At 32.4% G+C, this 19,010-nt stretch overlaps 1 protein-coding gene and 1 non-coding gene across 5 annotated transcripts; one reads left to right on the top strand and one right to left on the bottom strand.

Moving 5' to 3' along the window:
- Window positions 1–1,668: 1,668 nt before the first annotated feature.
- On the bottom strand, window positions 1,669–9,209 carry LOC115701427 (uncharacterized). Of its 4 annotated transcripts, none has more exons than XM_061102453.1 (20): window positions 9,014–9,209; window positions 8,382–8,630; window positions 7,452–7,706; window positions 7,196–7,320; window positions 6,938–6,982; window positions 6,765–6,846; window positions 6,610–6,678; window positions 6,344–6,514; window positions 6,178–6,243; window positions 5,514–5,582; window positions 5,274–5,408; window positions 5,007–5,095; window positions 4,494–4,613; window positions 4,278–4,365; window positions 4,136–4,177; window positions 3,120–3,275; window positions 3,005–3,041; window positions 2,877–2,917; window positions 2,222–2,283; window positions 1,669–2,137 (listed from the first exon to the last, which is right to left on the bottom strand). In XM_061102453.1, exons 2-20 carry the CDS (start codon window positions 8,592–8,594, stop codon window positions 2,068–2,070), a joined length of 1,935 nt encoding a protein of 644 aa, XP_060958436.1. In that variant the 5' UTR covers window positions 8,595–8,630; window positions 9,014–9,209; the 3' UTR covers window positions 1,669–2,067. The 4 variants fall into 4 exon arrangements, with proteins under 4 accessions (XP_060958436.1, XP_060958435.1, XP_060958434.1 ...); XM_061102452.1 differs by having other exon boundaries at window positions 4,998–5,095; window positions 9,014–9,177; XM_061102451.1 differs by having other exon boundaries at window positions 4,998–5,095; window positions 8,382–8,601; window positions 9,014–9,171.
- Window positions 9,210–15,604: 6,395 nt separating this feature from the next.
- Window positions 15,605–15,711, top strand: LOC133030687 (small nucleolar RNA R71). The gene has a single exon (XR_009684234.1). It is a non-coding gene; the product is annotated as a small nucleolar RNA R71 (small nucleolar RNA).
- The last annotated feature ends 3,299 nt before the right edge of the window (window positions 15,712–19,010 follow it).

Genomic DNA, 19,010 nt, shown 5'->3' with positions numbered 1-19,010 from the left:
TTTTTTTTTTTTCCCGCGATTTGAGAGAGAGGGGAAGAGAGAGGTCTGATAGTCGGACCATGGGGTCCGATGGGTCCGATCCATCGGACCCCATGGTCCGACCATCGGACCTGGGGTGTAGGATTCTTGGGACCGGCTAGATAGAGAGAGAAAGAGAGATAGTTTTAGTTTGGGGGTATTTTTGGGGTTTTGAAAAAAAAAGGTATAGTTTTTTTAGGGTTTAAATTATTGGTTTAGAAATCAAATTTTTTGATTTTCTAAGTATAGAAAATCAAATTTCCCTTGGACTATTGGTAGTGTGGAAGCCCCCTTTTGGATGTTGTGTGGGGTTCTTTTATATTATAGATATAGAGGAGGACCACTAGTTCACCCACACCTAGCTAAATCAGTGGGATAAAGTCACTTTCATTCAAGTCTTTTCTTTGTTTTTTTAGCTCTAGAAAGGTCATAAATCTACTATAAAATCTTGGATGTTAATTATTGATGTTTGCGGTTGGCACCTAGCGTGAATATGGCCTCTAAAACACACTATTATGTCGTCAATCCTATGTGGGCCATTTCTCCTCTAATGTCTTCTTCTTTTGTCTAAACATTCATTATTTATGGCATATATAGTTGCAGAAACATTCTCGAATGACTCGAATGTTTCATAATTCTCCAAATTTCTTGCAATTAATTTAATTATATTGAATTTGGGTCAATTAAATGTTAACATTGAATTTCAGCCTCTACCAATGGGAAAAAAACCATGGAATTAAATCAACATTACAACTACAAGCCTATTGTTTATTGTATATACAAACCCTCACTATAGCCTCCACAACTTGATCATTTCATGATAGAATATGAGGGGCCTGTAGACATTTGAGAAAGTGCTCTATTTTTTAATAATGCTCATTTAGTTAATAACAAATTTTATCAATAAAATCAATATCTTAGTAATTAAATTTGATATTATAACCAACATAACTAAGTGTAATTTGGTCATATTTATAAAATTTTATGGCTCAAATTTTAATAAAAGGTATTAAATTTGTATTTCGATAAAAAAAAAAAAAGTACGAAATTAATATTATTGAAAATATAAATACACATGATACTTAATGAGTACTTACCAGGGCCGAACAATTAGGACCCCGAAATTGTAAAAAAAAATATATTAATATATAGATAAAATATTAAATAAAAAGAAAATATAACAAATATTGTTTGGTGTAGTGGTAAAAAGTCTTCCTTTAAACTAAGAGATCATAGGATTAATTCTCAACCTCTATTTTTTAATTTTTTTAAAAAATATTTAATGTGTAATTATGGAGGATTGAACCTTGTAGCTAAACTCTTTACCAAGCACTACAACTATCATTTATATAATAGTTAAACTATATATATAAGGCCCCAAAATTAATTTTACCTTAGGTCCCATATACTTTAAGACCGGCCCTCGTAGTTACCCTAAGAAATTGATGGACACATAGGTCATCAATGTCTTGTATCAAAATGTGAATATTGAATTAAAACTAACTGAACAATGTTAACATAGATATTTGTTCCTACATAATTTGTGAAATTTATATTACACTTAATAATTTTCAAACCTAATCCTCATAATAAGATTTTGGTAGTTAGATAGATAAAAGCGTGTTTTGTGTGATTAAATTCTATAGAAAATTAAAAAATAAAAATGTTAACATAGATAATGAAATAAAAGAGGAAGGACAGAGTTGGAGTAATTAGGATTATAAATCCTTGTAACTGTAGTCATCTGAATATTTACAACTTAAAAGAGTTAAGCACTGAAAGTAGTACACACCACAAACATGTGCATATTTTAATATCACATTTGTGAATCTAAACAGAGAATCTTTAACATGGTATTTAGTAAAGCAGCCTAATGCTTTCACCATACACAACCATTATTAATTCTTTTCCATGGTGGGATACTTCAGAGCAGAAGGGCTAGTAAAAAAATTGTTCTGCATCAATCAGATACTGATCCCGAAAAGAAAAAAAGAGTCAGACCTGAAATTATGAGCTAGAATCTACGGTCATTGAAAGTTTAGGAACATGTTAGATGGTATATGAAGTATTATCTTGATTTTCTGTTGTTTTATGTTGCTCATCTAGGCTAGAGAATAACCTACATATGGCAAAAATAACAAAATCTGTCATAATTTTCAAGATAATAATCATAATAACAGCATGTATGTACCCGTTTTAGTACCTCCAATTCAATTCAGCTATCTCGTGAAGTAACTCTTTTTCCTTTTCGTAAGCAGCTTCAAGCTACAATAGGGTAAAAATACTCCAATTAAAGCCACATAGCATGTCTCAATATCATTCATAAATAAAAGTAAAAAGCTTATAAAGTATTAGAAGAAGATCAGTGTAACACTACAAGAACTAATTTGGCAAGTTGCATCAATTATATTGGGTCGTGAATTATTATTCGTTGTACACTCATAACATGCCTATAAAACAGATATTTAAAAAACTGGAGTGAAACAAGAAGTTTAAATATTTGGCAGGAATGGGAAAAGTAGAGCAAACAACAAGAAGCTCCATTTCTTGTTGAGCAATTTTAGATTCGATGGTGATCCAATTTTTCGAACATAAATTTAATGCATCAGCCGTCAATCCAAGTTATAATTTGAGAAAAACTTCATTCTTAATATAGGACATGTAAGGGTCTGAACATCAATAACAAAATTTCAAGAAACCTTTAGAGCAAACAACACTCCCTACGTTGCCTTTTTGAAGTTGCATCAGTAGACTTCAAAAGTATATTTTCAAGCATAACAGGCAGATACTAGAAAAGAAAAGAAAAATCACAACTTCTGAAAGTAAATAGCAATTAACATAACCATGTCATTACATACCATAGCTCTTTCTGGGATAGCACTAGCTGTGCATCCTCCATCTGCTCCACATGGTTGGCAAGAGACATTAGAAACAAACCAGATAAAAACTATAAAGTTATTGAATAGACATTAACCTGTACACTTACCTACACCAATGTGCTTCATTAGACTCAATATACTGTCCTGTTGAGAAGAAACATAACTCATCAATAAATTACTCATTTTGAATGTCAAAATCAGAAATATATGGATAAAATATACCCTCTGTACAATATTTGTCTCCAAAGCTGTGTACAACAACGAGAAAAGAGCGTAACCATACTGATTCGATGAAGAAGCTTCACATGGTAATGGAAGACTCGGTAGAAGAGATGGAACAGGTGATGGTAGAGAAGTTTGTGGAAGTGGGGTAATCACCTACATGACACAACATATTTATGAGATGTTGGTCATCCAATGATTTACCTTAGGTACTTAAACTCCCATATTTACATCTGTTGAATCCAAAACCACTGTAACTTTGTACTGCATGCTGAATAGTAATAATGTTGGAATGCCCAAAAAAGTGCTACTCTTACAAAAAGCCAGTTCATACATCAAATCAAATCTTTTCATTTTTCCTTGAAAGAGGAAGAATGCAGGAAGAAAAAACAACATAGTGTTCTGATATTTTTGGAAGACCACTAGTCTGTGTTGTCAAGGGAATTGATTAAGTTCAAACCCTTAAAATGAATCTAGATGCTTTATCAACAAAACTTAAGATAGCACAGAGGAACTTCTAATCGAAGCTAAAGATGCCATGAACACAAATTTAGTGAAGGTGCTTGAAATAGTTGTGTTGGAGGCCAACAAAAAGATTGGATTGCAACCAAGAAATAAGTAAGATAAAATAGAAACGTAAAAAACTCTTAAGAATTTTTAAATCCTGATTTTACATAAAGCGATTATCAAAGATAAAATCTGCAGATAAGAAGTTTAACAGAAGTGTAGGAATTATAGGATTTTAATTGTATGCATAATGATCACCATAAGAACATGTCCTGGAAGTATAATAAGATATAAAGCTTTCAAATGTCAAGAGAACACGAAAGAAACTCTCTCATACATGAATTATAATTTTTTTCGTTTTCTTCCTAATTTTAGTGAGCACGAAAGAGGGAAGAAATGGGAGAGGCAGATAACTAAAATTGAGCATTATAGGGAAGGGTGCAGTTGCAAATCTAAGAGGTAAAGTTACTAAAGTACCACAATTACACTTGCCAATCACAAATACCAACCTGCATACTGTTACTTTTTTGCATTGTAGGAGTAGGGGCCGCCTGAAATTAAAGAAGTTTCTTTTGTTAAGAAAGAAAAAAAGATAATACAATATATTTTCACAAGAGATGGTTTGCATGAAGTCTAATTAATCCAAGTCACCTTATCTATGTCAACATTCTCAGATGTGACTTTGAAACGGCCTTTTTGCTGAACAACAGGTGCCTTTGCTTTCTCATCAAGTTCATCACTGTCTGCTTCAGCGTGATAGATTTTACCAAATTGAAAAAACATAGATTAATTAGAAGATTTATAAAAGTACAATTTGTAAATTTTGTCAGCATTCTAAAATAATGAGGAATAAAAAAGAATCAGCACTTGCCAGGTGATTTCAATGCTCTTGAAGGAACATCAGAAACCACATCATCTACAGGATGCGGAATTGTTGCTGCATTACAATTAAAAATAATCTGTGGCTGACCTTGCAACTTATCATCACTGAAAATTCAGAATTGATCCAAGAAAGTTCTTGTAAATCACAGTTCATAATACAGTACCACATAGAGACAACAATGTTTTTCATGATCTTTAAAAATTTGATATACGAATAGGCACAAAATCTAAAAGAGCCCTTTGATATGTTCATATGAAGTACTGAATAAGAATGTTGATTTATTTTCGATTGTACAAAATCTTTCTTTTTTTTTTCTTTTGACATATTAAGAGTCAGTAGCCAAAACATTTATGAGTCATAAATCCTATAGATGGAAAGAATGGTCATCCACGTATCAATGTCAAAATACAAATTTGACATATAAGAAATAATATAATAATATAGTTAGGCATGTATGTTGAATGTTTATGTGAAAGAAATATGTTTACATATAGTACTTGTCCTCATGACTAGTTGATTCCGGTGATGACAAAATAGCTGATTTAATCTGAACAGGTGATTGAATATGAGCCAGATAATGAATTTCCTGTTCACCACCATCAACAAGAACTCGATAAAAACATCAATATAAGATAATATGCTTATCCAGTGTACAGATTATATTAACGCATTTATTTAAAACATGAAAGATGATAATTTAATATTGTAATGTGTCTAAATTAATTTATACAAATACACAAACATATATATGTGTAAGATAATACCGTCTCAGAAATGTCACGTAAGCTTTGGACTTGTGATTGCTCTTCACTCCCGTCCAAAGCACCGTCCAAAGCAGACAGAGAACCTGAGCTTCCTGTTTGACTATTATCAGATATTGAGCCATCGACATCCTCAATCTGATAGAAAGACAAGTATATTCTTCCATAAGAAAATTGATTATACTAATAATGATAGATTCATTCTTATTATCATTTGAGAAATAAGGATGATAATTTACATACCAAGGAAGCTTGAGCCTTAACAAAATCGATATCGAAATGCCAGCCACTAACTCCCCGTTTATATTCATTCTACAACAAAATTAGGAAGGTCAAATATGAGTCATAGCTATTCATAATCACAATAGCATTTAGGGAAAAAGTCCTACTGGGTCAATGTCCAGACACAAACAGGGAGATATGACCAAAAACAGCATTTGCTGTGACACTATGAGTAGCGGTAATAAGAATCATTATATTACTTCTATGTTTAAAAGGTGATTTATTTTTAAATTCAATTTAATTTGTTCTTGCTTGCTTCTGTACAATGTATTTAAGAAACTTAAAATACTCACATATAAGTTTCAAATAACAAAACTCTTTAACATAGGCTGATTTTATTAAATTTTATTTGAAAATTGATAGATCTATTCACTATTGATATTTTTCACAGTTGGGAAGTTTGTAATACTCGTTGTTGCAAAATTTAATGACCGATTAATGGGTATCACATATTTTGGGTCTGCTATCTTCTTTTCTAGAAATCTTACATGAATTGAATATTATAATATTTAAGCTAATCCTTAGAAATATTTATTTTATCATGTATAATAAGTAGAAAAAATTTGCAACACAAATTAATGTAGCATGATCCTACTGAAAATGAGAAACCATTAATAAACTCTACCTGAGACATCTCCTCCCTCTGATCATCTGGTACTTTCCGTTGTGCAAGCAAATCTTCGTCCTTCCTCTATAATTAATACAAACAAAATGTTAGATTATGGCTGGCTAAATGGTGAACAGCCTCAAGAGTCAAAAATCAACAAAAAAAAAGTGATCATAATGTTAACCTTCAATTCCTTAATGCGGTCACCAAGAACAGGAAGCCCCTCTAAAAGTTTCCTTTGGATATAATCATTTGACCGAGCTTGCTTGAAGAACGAATGCTTTAGCAATTTCTTTGCAGAAGGGCGCCTTGAAGGGTCTTTTATCAAGCAAGAAGCAACCATTTGCCTAAAGCTCTGAAGAAAAACGCCAAAGAAAAAGAAGCTCATTCACATGTACAATTACAATGAATGAAAAGTATAAATAAGATATTAAAAGGTAAAGATCATACATTAGAAAACCTATCATCCGAAGGATTAGTAAGACCAGGAGGTCCACTTTGCAGCGTCATTAGTAGTACCTAATCACAAATTAAAAAATGGTTCAGATAAAACTCTATTCGCAATTAAAGTGATTATAGAATAGCAGATTGAGCAAACTATGAACCTTCATTGGAGGGTATCTTGAGAAAGGAGCATGACCATGAGCAAGCTCTATTGCAGTTATACCAAAAGACCAGATATCAGCTCTGTACCAAAGAGGCCAACCAAACATATACGGTTAAAAGGAAAAATGCAGAATGCAATGAGCTACAATTTTTTTTAGATAGATAGACTTACTTGAAGTCATAACCATGCAGCTGCTCCATGACCTCAGGAGCCATCCTACAGAAAAAGTTCCATAATTTATTGATTTATATATAAATAATGATATTGTGAATGAAAATGAGTGATTTCTTTTTATGGTAACTTGTTCATCAAATGACCATTGCTTGGATGATATAATTCCCTCCAATCAAGTCACCTAGAGGAAACTAAGACCCTGACTTGATTCACCTAAATGTGCATAAATTACAAATATTAGGATTACAGTCATACCAGCAAGGTGTCCCAACAAATGTGTTCCTTACGCGTTGCCTATCCCCTGAATCATAAAGGCAAGCAGAAACACCAAAATCCCCAAGCTTTATTGCACCATGTGCACCAACCAAAATGTTCCCAGCCTACAAAATCATGTATATCAAAATAACAATAAGCATTTGATGCAGCAAAAGAAAGTTTGAAAAAAAGCTAACAATGAATTGTGACAAAAACATGAATAATGACCAATGAAGAATAATAAAAGGGGACTAACTTTGACATCTCTGTGTATGTGGCCGTGAAGATGTAAATATACTAAACCATTCAATATCTCACGCAATATTGTAGCTATAACCACTTCATCAAAACCATTTGGGTGGGCAGCTTTCAATATGTGAAGACAAGATCCTCCGGCCATGAAAGGCATGACTACCCAAAGAAATTGACCATTCACAAAAGAGCAGTGAGACTTCAGTACATTAGGATGGTCCACCAGTGTCATAGTCTGTGCTTCACGAAAAATATTATCCTGTTGGATAATAGCATTCAAATAAAGAAAACAAAATACAAGAAATATTCAATTACTCATCTAAATATTACAATGACATAAAAAAACAGAGCATTTAACACATAAAACTTTTTGTACTTATACATGAAAAACATTGTCTAATGGCCCATAGTCACAGCAGAGCGAAAACAACCTATCCACTAGGATCTAGATATCAGAATTTTACCATTATTATAAAATGCAATTCATACAGAAACGAATGTCTAGAAAAATATTGTGCTATTAGATCAGTGGCTCTAATTAAATAAAAAAAGCTAGAGAAAAACACCACTTTTCTATTCATATACATACAGTATTGTATCAATATAGTTTGCTCATAATAGCAAATCAACCATTGCCTTATATCACTCATAACATAAAGATTGAGTATTTAGCTAGAATAGAATTATGACTATTTTCACCACTTTCTGGTCACTAACGAAAACAATAATAACGAAATCATCACCCATATTTTTAATTTTGCAGATCCCAATATGCAATTTGTGTATATTTTTTTTACACAATACCAAATCTCAAAAATTTAACAATAAAAAAATAGCAATGCATAAACTAATAAAATAATAGCTATACTTAATTAATTCACAATTAAAAATTTTGTGCGTTGGAATTAACAATAAGAAAGGAACGAAAAAGTACCAAATCACAATTCTCGCGCTCGAAATCAAGAATTTTGATGGCGACAATCTCATTTAAGGGCTTACAGAGAGCTCGATGTACAGAAGCGCTAACACCATGGCCAACCTCCTCATAGAGCTCATAATGCTCAGCTCCAGTCGGATATATCTTCTTCTCAACTGGCTCCTCCACACCACCACCTTTCTGATTCTTCTTACTCTTCTTCTTCTCCATATTTCCTCTGTTTTTCCCCAAAATTCAAAACGAAACCTAAATTCTCTCAAAACAGAAATAAATTAATACACAAGGAATTAAATGGAAGAAAGAACATGTTTTGGATTCGGATTCGAATTGAGATCATGAGAATTAATATTAATATATGTATAATGTGATCAATGAGTCACATGATGATGAATTAAAAAGCGAGAGAGAGAGAGAGAGAGAGAGAGAGAGAGTGAAAAGAAAGCGAAAGCCATTGATGAGTAAAATTTGTTTGAATTCAATTCATGTATAACAGAACAGCTAATTAAAAGCTTTCTCGTGAATAATTAATTCCAAAAATAAAAATAAAATAATAATAATTCAAAAAGAAGAACTTATTTCTAAGAAAGAATTAAATAAATAATAATTAGAGAGAGAGTTTATCGGATCACCATTCAGCGATGGAAGCGGGTTAAAGAGAAGAAGTTTGTATTGCATGCATGAAAGGGAGTATTCAGTCCTCACGCCATTTATAGTTACCAACGATCCAACACTTGAAAACAAAATTTCACATTATCATAATCACACCTCTCACTTTCACGTCCCCTTTTTCCTTAGATTAGATATTTATTTATAGTTAAATTATATATCATGTATTATTTATTCATTTTTAGATTTTTTTTTTTTTTTTGTTACGTGTATTTTGGGTTACCTACCTACCTTAATGTTATTTAAAGAAAAACATTTGAATCTGATTTTGAATTTAACTCGATTAATTAATGGTTATTCTTTGTGATAACTGAATTTTTGTGGATATATTTAATTTTATTAATCATATGTAACATGAAAGAAAATTATAAGAGTTTACTTTTTATGACATAAATAAATAATACTATAAGGTTATAGATTTTTTTTATTTTTTTATATTTATATGAATTTTTTATGTCATATTTTTATAAAAAAAAAAAGATAGAAATATCATATTTTTAAAACAATAATAAGTATCGCCAGAAAAATTGTCGAAAAAGTTAGTGTCGTCGAAAAAGTCGTTGAGAAAGTTGTTTGAAAAGTCACCGTCGCTGAAAAAGTCACCGTCGCCAGAAAAAGTCACTGGAAAAATCACCAGAAGTAGATGTCTCAGATATAAATAAAAATAGAACTGATTCTATAACATAATGAAAAAAAAAATACAAAATAACTCAAACCGGTTATAATTGAAATATAACCGATTTTGTAACATAATGAATAAAAACAAATAACACAAAATAACTCAAACGAGTTATAATTAAAATAGAATTAGTTCTATAACAGTGTTATAATGAATAAAAACAAATAATACGAAATAACTCAAACCGGATATAATTAAAATAGAATGAGTTATATAACATAATGAATGAGTATTTTTGGGTAGATATGGTATTGCTGTAATTATTTAGTGTGTTGGAACATGTTGAATGGATATTTTTGTTTAAGTTATTTTATTTAACTGGTTTTTATGTGTGAGTTTTTTATCTTAGTTGTTTTACATAACTAATTTTTTTGTCTCAAATTTTTAACTAGTTGATAAATATAACCAGTTTCTTTATATTATTTTTGAGTTATTGTGTATTATTATTTATCAACTAGTTAAAAATTTGAGACACACAAATATAACCAGTTGTTTTAATTTATTCATTATAACACTGTTACGAAACCTGTTCTATTTTAATTATAACAGGTTATGTTACAGAACCGGTTATATTTCAATTATAACCAGTTTGAATTATTTATTTTTATTCATTATGTTATGGAAACCGGTTCTATTTTTTTGTTTATATATGAGACATTTACTTCAGGTGACTTTGGCGATTGTGACCTTTTCGGCAACGGTGACTTTTCCGACAACACTACCTTTGCCGGTGAATTTTCCAGCACCGACGACTTTTTCGACATCGGTGACTTTTCCTGCGAACCTTATTATTACAAGTTTTATCAAATTTATTTATTGTTTTTTTCTCATATTTTTTACTTTAATTATTTTTTTAATCCCATATTTTTTTGCATTATTTATTTATGCCATAAAAAAGTAAATTCTACTATATTTTCCATATTTATGAAAAAACCCCTTATAATTATTAGAAATAATATACATCTATTTTTAGCTTTAAAAAGTATTCTCATGATTAGGTATGGCCTTGGGTAAATTAAAAAATACCTCTTTTATTTATCAATTAACCAAATCTACCTCTAAATTATATTTAATTGAGACATATCTCTTTTTATATGTACTGTACCCAAAATACCATAGCATAAGGGAATCACATGTAAAGTATCTTGAAGTGACAGGGGAAAAATTGATATAGTATTTAAAAAAAGAAGCGAAAATGATTAACTTTTAAAAAAAGGGTAAAAATAAAAGAGGACAATAAAAAAAAAAGAGTATAGAGTCTAGTCGTGTTAGGCCTATGTTTAGAGCCCACTTAGTCTAGAGGGCCAAAAAAAATCTTTTCCTTTTAAAATATTAGCGATAAGTTGAAGAATACATTTTTTTTTTTTGTATTCATTAATCAAAAATACCATCATGTTATATTTTATTAAAATATACCCACTTTTGTGAGTGGGTTGCCCAATATATATTCACCATCTACTAAAGTTTAGCATATAATTTACCTTAATCTAAAGGGTATAATGGAGACATCATTTATAAAAGTGGGTATATCTTAAAAAATATAAAAATAAAAGTAAAAACTAAAATAAGTAAAATAAAGTGGGTATACAATGTAATTTCCTTAAATATTTATATAATTTTTTTTTGCTGATTGTAAAAAATACCACATTTTTTAAATAAGGGCCCAAAAATAATTATTTTCCTATGTGTTGCTATATTTTTAAACACTACGCAAGTATACGCAATCAAGTAGTAAATCTCACACAGGTGAGGTCGATCCCACAGGGAATTGGATTAAGTACCACTAAATTATACTTATGATTCTATTCGGTAAATCAAAAGCAATTATGATTTAAAAACAAGAAATATGAAAGAAATTCGAAAACTTAATAACACACTTTAAAGTCGAGCAAGATGAGGCAATAGGGAGGAGAATCCTGTTGTTGTTTACCCAATTTGTTAATGATTAATTACTATCCTATTCTTGGAGTGAATGACAGATTATGAAATAACCTAGCTCCTTTCAGATCTTCTAGATTCTAAATCACATGTTATCTAATTAATTCCTTAATTAAACTAACATGAAATCAGCATTAAGTAATAATCTACTCGTCACATAAGTCATGTAAATACTTTCGTTTCACATAGAACATCGATTATCTTAATTTTAGCATTCTCAATTCTCACTTTTCAGATTTTGAATTGAGATCATAGAACATGCACAAGGTGATCAATCTTAAACATGAAATTAAACACAAATTAAGATAATTTCACACACAAGAATTGAGGAATGGTAATTAAACATTAACTAGGCAAAACATTAAACAACAATCATCATCCTCCCTAAATGGGAAATTTAGTTCAGAAACAAATCCATAACCATTCCTATAGCAATATTCAACATAAATAAATTAAAGAGGAATAAAGAAAAGAACTGTTGGTGGATGAATCTGGATCTTCACTTTGATTTCCTTTGCTCTTCTTGCCTCTTTCGCCGTGTTTTAGTGGTTCCAAATCGCTCTCCATGACTTCCAATCGCAAGCTTTTCTATTTATAATTGAAATTTAGGGTTCGATGGACGAAAATGCCCCCGGTCCGTACGGATCTCGCCGCGGCCAAGCTCCTCTCGCCGCGGCGAGAATTTGCCAAATTTAGGCTCTCTCTCGTATCTCGTAACTCGCCGCGGCGAGCCTCTTCATCGCCGCGCCGTATATGCAAAAACTCAAAAATTAAGTTTTTCTTCTGGCCAAAGACGTCTTTTAATGAATTTCTCGCACCCGAGACCTCTTTTACTCCAAAGAACCCGAAAACATAGAAAACAAGCGTAATTCCGTCCCAACACAGCTAAAAATGCACATAAATTGGATCCAAAACATAGGCTAAAAATAGCCTAACAAACTCCCCCAAACTGACTCTTTACTCGTCCCCGAGTAAACTAAGACTAAACTAAAAAAAAAAACTGACAATGATAGCCGAACTTTCCAACAATTTAATTGTTACCACCACCTGCACAACTTCAATCCATCAATAACCAGAATTTCAACTTGCCAACTCTAAGAACTAAGTTGAATGTGCCCTTTACAAGTAAGTAATTCATACAAACATAAAGCATCGCAATTTCCATCAATATCACAACTGTTCTAACTTTCCAACATCCCACTAACACATGATCAATAAGTTTGAATGACATACCTCTCTCCACTAATGTTGACAAATTTCTATCTGGAATCAATAGGTCTTTTTCGGTTAAAATCACATGGCTTAGATACATGGGTAGGTGAGAAGTCATTTAGGCTATACTATACCATAAGCACAATTATACCAAACAAGCCTAGACATTTATTTTGCTTTCTTTCCATATATCCCAAAAACAGAAATAAGAGATTGCAATTTTTTTCTTATGTGTGTGCCTCATAATTTTCTTAACTTTTTTTTTCAAGAAGCCACATTTTTTTCTTTTTTTTTTTTTTCATAGGCACAACACACAATATTATTCTCTTTTTTTTTCAATCTCTCATTCCTACACTTTATATTTTTTTTCACTTACAGCACTTATTCCCCCCAAACTTGCTTCAAGGCTCATGGCATAATAAGATATGTTCAGGGTGAAAAGAGTTTAAGATAACGAATTCAAATTTCGCTTAAGTGGTGAAAAAAAAAAAAAAAAAAATTTTAAAACAGGCTAAGGCTCAACTTTGGGTATACTAAGGATAAAACTTTTCTAGGTAGGCTTGAAAGGCTCAATCGTTCCAAAGAAAACTTGCCTAAATCACTTTCCAAACAAAAATCATCAAGGATTTCGCTTCAAGAGAGTATGTCAAACAAATTCTATTCCATGTTCAATCAGTCATTCCACAATCCAAATAGAACACAAGTGATATGTGAGAATAGCAAATGTTTTAAATCTACATGAATCACTTCCTAGCACACATCCAATTTAATTCAAACAGTTGCAAGTCAAGCACACAGTTATGTTTCAATCCATTGCACAAGTGAATAACAACAATTTAATCCATCTTTCAATTTAGCTATCACACAAGACTAAAAAAAAACGAAAACAAACTAAACTAAAACAAATAAACTAAACTAAAACAAATAAATGCGAAAAAAATAAATTAAGTTTCCCCCCCCCCCCCCAAACTAAAATGCACATTGTCCCCAATGTGTCAAAATAAACCAGGGTGAGAGAAACTTACCTGAGCCCCATCAGAAGGGATCAAGTCCACCCTTTGCATTCAAAAGAGCCCTCGCACTAAATGAAGAAAATTTACCACCAATAGTGTTGATTTCGCAGTTTTGCACAAGAGTAAGCTCACCTTCGTAACTACCACACATCAATCTTTTCCAACGACGCTCGAATCGTTCGAAGTCGCTCTTTAGGCTTTGCTTTCTTCTTATCACTTTAACAAAAGAACCCTTCACCACCTCAATCTTGCAACGTAGGAATGTCACGCTGGGGCAAAAACATTAAAATTGACCTCTTCATCTTGGACTCGCAACTTTAACTCCCCCTTTTGAACATCTATTAATGCTCGACCCGTGGCCAAGAATGGTCTTCCCAAAATAATGGGAATAGTTGAATCTTCCTCCATATCAAGAATTAAGAAATCAGCAGGGAAGATAAACTTACCAACCTTCACCAGTACATCTTCAATTATGCCACGAGGATGAGTTAGAGAACGATCCGTTAGTTGTAGAGTCACTGTTGTGGGCTTTGCTTTTCCCAATCCTAGCCTTTTGAAGACGTACAACTAAGCATTAGATTAATGCTTGCTCCCTGCATCACATGTAGCTTTAGTTTCCACCGAACCCCCCTATGTAGCATGGAATATCGAAACTACCCGATCTTTAAGCTTGGCGTAGTTTCTTTTGCAAAATGGCGCTACACTCCTCGCTAATGCCACCGTTTCATAGTCCTCCATTTTTCGCTTCTTAGACAATATCTCCTTCATGAACTTCACATAATCCGGGCATTTGTTCCAAGGCTTCAAAGAAAAGGAATGTTGATGTGTAGTCTTTTGAAGACCTCTAGAAATTTTGTAAACTCGCTTGTCTAGATTGGTCTTTCTGAGTCTCGAGGATAAGGTATTTTCACATGATGATCAATACCGATTGGTGGAGATCGTTGTTCAGTGGTGCGGGACTATCGCAGCCTTCTTTTCTATCGACGTTGGAGTTGGTGCCGATTGATCTTTAACTTCTTCATTGAATGGTTGTACCACATCGTGCCCATCATAATTCTTTCCACTCCTCAAGGAAATTGCTTTACATTGCTCTTTTCCTTTTGCCTCACTAGTGCTAGCTCGAATTTCGAGCTTGGTTTGCCACTTGAGTAGCCAATTGTTCCATTTGAGTTTCTGTGAGTTTTGGTCAGAGGCTCTAGTTTCCATCATGAATTGGAGCAATAAATCGCCTTGGATGTTTGGAGCCACTGTGACTTTGTTGTTGGTTTTGTCGGGCCGATTTCTCTGCCTAGAACCCCCGTTGGTCGTGCCCATAATTATTATTTTGGAGTAGTTCCCAATGGCTTTTGCTTGATCCATTGGCAAATTATCCACATCCGCTCGACACTCGAAAAGTGATGGTTGCCTCCACATATCTCACAAATAACTCGGGGCTTGTTTAGCTTGCCCCGCAATGATTTTAGTCAATGCCTCAACCCGAGCCGTTAACTTTCAGTGATGGCATCAACCTCTAAAGCACACCGGCCTACTTTCTTAGTTTGACTCCTTTCGCCTGGCCATCGCTGATTATTTAGAGCCATCTCCTCTAATAGATCGTAAGCCTCATTAGCACTCTTTCTCATAAAAGCTCCACCAAACTCGCCGCATCTATTAAAGTTCTAGTATTACCAACCAGCCCGTTATAAAAGTTGTGAACCAGCATCCACTTCTCTATACCATGATGAGGGCATTTTCTGATTAGATCTTTAAACCTTTCCCAAGCCTCATGGAGAGATTCATTATCTTGTTGGCAGAAGTTGTTTATTTCTCCTCGCAGCTTTGCAGACTTTGCTGGAGGGAAGAATTTAGACAGAAATTTTGTTGCTAAGTCTGTCCATGTTGCTATAGAATTTGGTGGCAAGGAGATCAACCAACTCTTGGCTCGCTCTCTCAGAGAGACTGGACACAGTCTCAATCGGATGGCGTCATCACTAACCCCATTGACTTTCAAGGTCCGACATAACTCCATGAAGTTCGATAGATGCGTATTGGGGTCTTCGTAAGGGAGTCCACCAAACCGAACCGAAGATCGCACCATTTGAAGGATGGCAGCTTAATCTCGAAATTGTTTGCATCCATCGCCGTGGCCCGATACATGACCGCACTCCCGTCGTAGTAGGGAGAATGTAATCTCTCAAGCTACGCCATTAGCTTGATCTTCCACGCACCTCCATTATTACCGTTATTACCCCCATTGTTTCCGCATTATTGTTCACATTGGCAAATTATGATCTTCGATGTTTCAGCTTGCCGAAACTCTTTCTTGCCTCGTTCTTTCGATTCTTCCTGCAAGTTTTCTCAATTTCAGGATCAACTGGTAATATGACTGATTGTCCTTGACGGCGCATGCACTTAGGATTCCTGAAATAAATAAAGAAAATATTGCAAGAAAAAAGGTTAGAAAAATCAGCAAGAGAAAATATACCAAAGTAGAAGTTAGTATAATTTTATGTAATATTAATCTTTAACAATTCTCCTAACGCGCCAAAACTTGTTGCTATATTTTTAAACACTACGCAAGTATACGCAATCAAGTAGTAAATCTCACACAGGTGAGGTCGATCCCACAGGGAATTGGATTAAGTACCACTAAATTATACTTATGATTCTATTCGGTAAATCAAAAGCAATTATGATTTAAAAACAGTAAAATATGAAAGAAATTCAGAAAACTTAATAACACACTTTAAAGTCGAGCAAGATGAGGCAATAGGGAGGAGAATCCTGTTGTTGTTTACCCAATTTGTTAATGATTAATTACTATCCTATTCTTGGAGTGAATGACAGATTATGAAATAACCTAGCTCCTTTCAGATCTTCTAGATTCTAAATCACATGTTATCTAATTAATTCCTTAATTAAACTAACATGAAATCAGCATTAAGTAATAATCTACTCGTCACATAAGTCATGTAAATACTTTCGTTTCACATAGAACATCGATTATCTTAATTTTAGCATTCTCAATTCTCACTTTTCAGATTTTGAATTGAGATCATAGAACATGCACAAGGTGATCAATCTTAAACATGAAATTAAACACAAATTAAGATAATTTCACACACAAGAATTGAGGAATGGTAATTAAACATTAACTAGGCAAAACATTAAACAACAATCATCATCCTCCCTAAATGGGAAATTTAGTTCAGAAACAAATCCATAACCATTCCTATAGCAATATTCAACATAAATAAATTAAAGAGGAATAAAGAAAAGAACTGTTGGTGGATGAATCTGGATCTTCACTTTGATTTCCTTTGCTCTTCTTGCCTCTTTCTGCTGTGTTTTAGGGTTCCAAATCGCTCTCCATGACTTCCAATCGCAGTTTTCTATTTATAATTGAAATTTAGGGTTCGATGGACGAAAATGCCCCTGTCCGTACGGGATCTCGCCGCGGCCAAGCTTCCTCTCGCCGCGGCGAGAATTTGCCAAATTTAGGCTCTCTCTGTATCTCGTAACTCGCCGCGGCGAGCCTCTTCATCGCCGCGGCCAGATATGCAAAAACTCAAAAATTAAGTTTTTCTTCGCCAAGACGTCTTTTAATGAATTTCTGCACCCGAGACCTCTTTTACTCCAAAGAACCTGAAAACATAGAAAACAAGCGTAATTTCGTCCCAACACAGCTAAAAATGCACATAAATTGGATCCAAAACATAGGCTAAAAATAGCCTAACACTATGATCCACTAAATTTTAGAACCGACCTGCTCTTGGTGTGATAATAGTTATACGCTAAAAGTTTCATACTTCTCCTCAAGTTCAAATTCTACTTTCCCAATATATATATCTACTCTATATAAAGTGTGCCTATATAACAGAATTCTTAGTTTTTGAGAAATTCATGGGTGACTTTTTATTTATATTAAAAATAAGATGGTTTATTATTAAAAAGAAAATAGTTTATGAGAAATTCATGGGTCACTTTTTATTTATATATAATAAAATAAAAATAAAATAAATCCCATTAAATCCAAAAAAAAATAGGGTTATAGATTTTTTTAATTACCGTATTTCTAACCCTATTTGATTATTTATGCCTCTTTTATAAACCCTATTTGATTAAAGTTAAGATTATAAGATTAATTCAAATTATTATAATCTTAATATATGAACAATAATTTGAATTAATCTTATAATTTTAACTTTTTAATTCAATTAATAATTATTTCTCACGTAATTATTAAGTCTTTTTCCTCTAATTTTCTTTTTGTTGATGATGCTAATTTATTCATTTTTGATTTCTACAATTTTTGTGTTCAGACCATTAAGGTAGTGTTCTACTAGGGGATCTAACGAGTTTCAACCCTTTGCTAATGGCCTCTAAGAGTTCAAATTCCAGTATTGTATAAATCTTCAATTTGTTCTATTTCTTATATTAACTGAAATTTTGCTACTTTATTTTTTTAATTTACAACTTTATTGTTTATATCTTATTAGGGACATTCATAGAAATTTGGGTTTCTTTGAAATATACAATTAATGAGCATTACTTTTTGATCATAGTGTGTTGTCTATGGCTGAAAACCTCAATAATCTCTATCATTTGATATCAAATAAAATAAAATTATCATGATGTATACATTATAGTTATTTAATGAGTAATTAGTGTGTTGAAATTGTCAAACTGATATTTAGAATTGTTTCTTTGTCAAAATTAATATTAAGTATATTTATATGTTTATAGGTTTATCTATTTTCTCTTAGATCAATCATGCTCATATAGCAAAAAAATCATACTCATATAGACATGTTATTTTCATTTTGTAATTTAGATCTTCTTAGTCATTATTTAGTTCACTTAAACCTTTTCCGATTAGGGTAACTGAAGTTTTGTTTCTTTTAAGTACTCTATTACAAAGATCTGTATTACATGTATTATTTATTTTTAACTATGAGGAGGTGAATTTCTTTATTGGGAAACATATAGCGTGACAAATTATTGTTCATATATTGAATAATTATTTTTGATTAATGGGATTCATATATATAACTGATTAACTGTGTATATTGAATTCTTTATTCAAATAATTATTTTTGATTTTTACATGATTATTTATTGTTCATATATCTAGAATCC

Source organism: Cannabis sativa, chromosome 8, assembly GCF_029168945.1.
Source record: "Cannabis sativa cultivar Pink pepper isolate KNU-18-1 chromosome 8, ASM2916894v1, whole genome shotgun sequence".
In the NCBI taxonomy this organism is placed as follows: Eukaryota; Viridiplantae; Streptophyta; class Magnoliopsida; order Rosales; family Cannabaceae; genus Cannabis; species Cannabis sativa.
Note: the sequence above shows the minus strand (reverse complement) of the source record. Positions and strands in the feature narration are given on the sequence as shown.

Excerpts from the sequence above, each read along its gene's own strand:
- LOC115701427 (XM_061102452.1), bottom strand. The coding sequence starts at position 8,594 with ATGGAGAAGAAGAAGAGTAAGAAGAATCAGAAAGGTGGTGGTGTGGAG. Across the intron at positions 6,983-7,195 it reads TTTGTTGGGACACCTTGCTG|GATGGCTCCTGAGGTCATGG; the intron begins GTATGACTGTAA and ends CTTTTTCTGTAG. Across the intron at positions 5,583-6,177 it reads AGAGGGAGGAGATGTCTCAG|AATGAATATAAACGGGGAGT; the intron begins GTAGAGTTTATT and ends ATTTTGTTGTAG.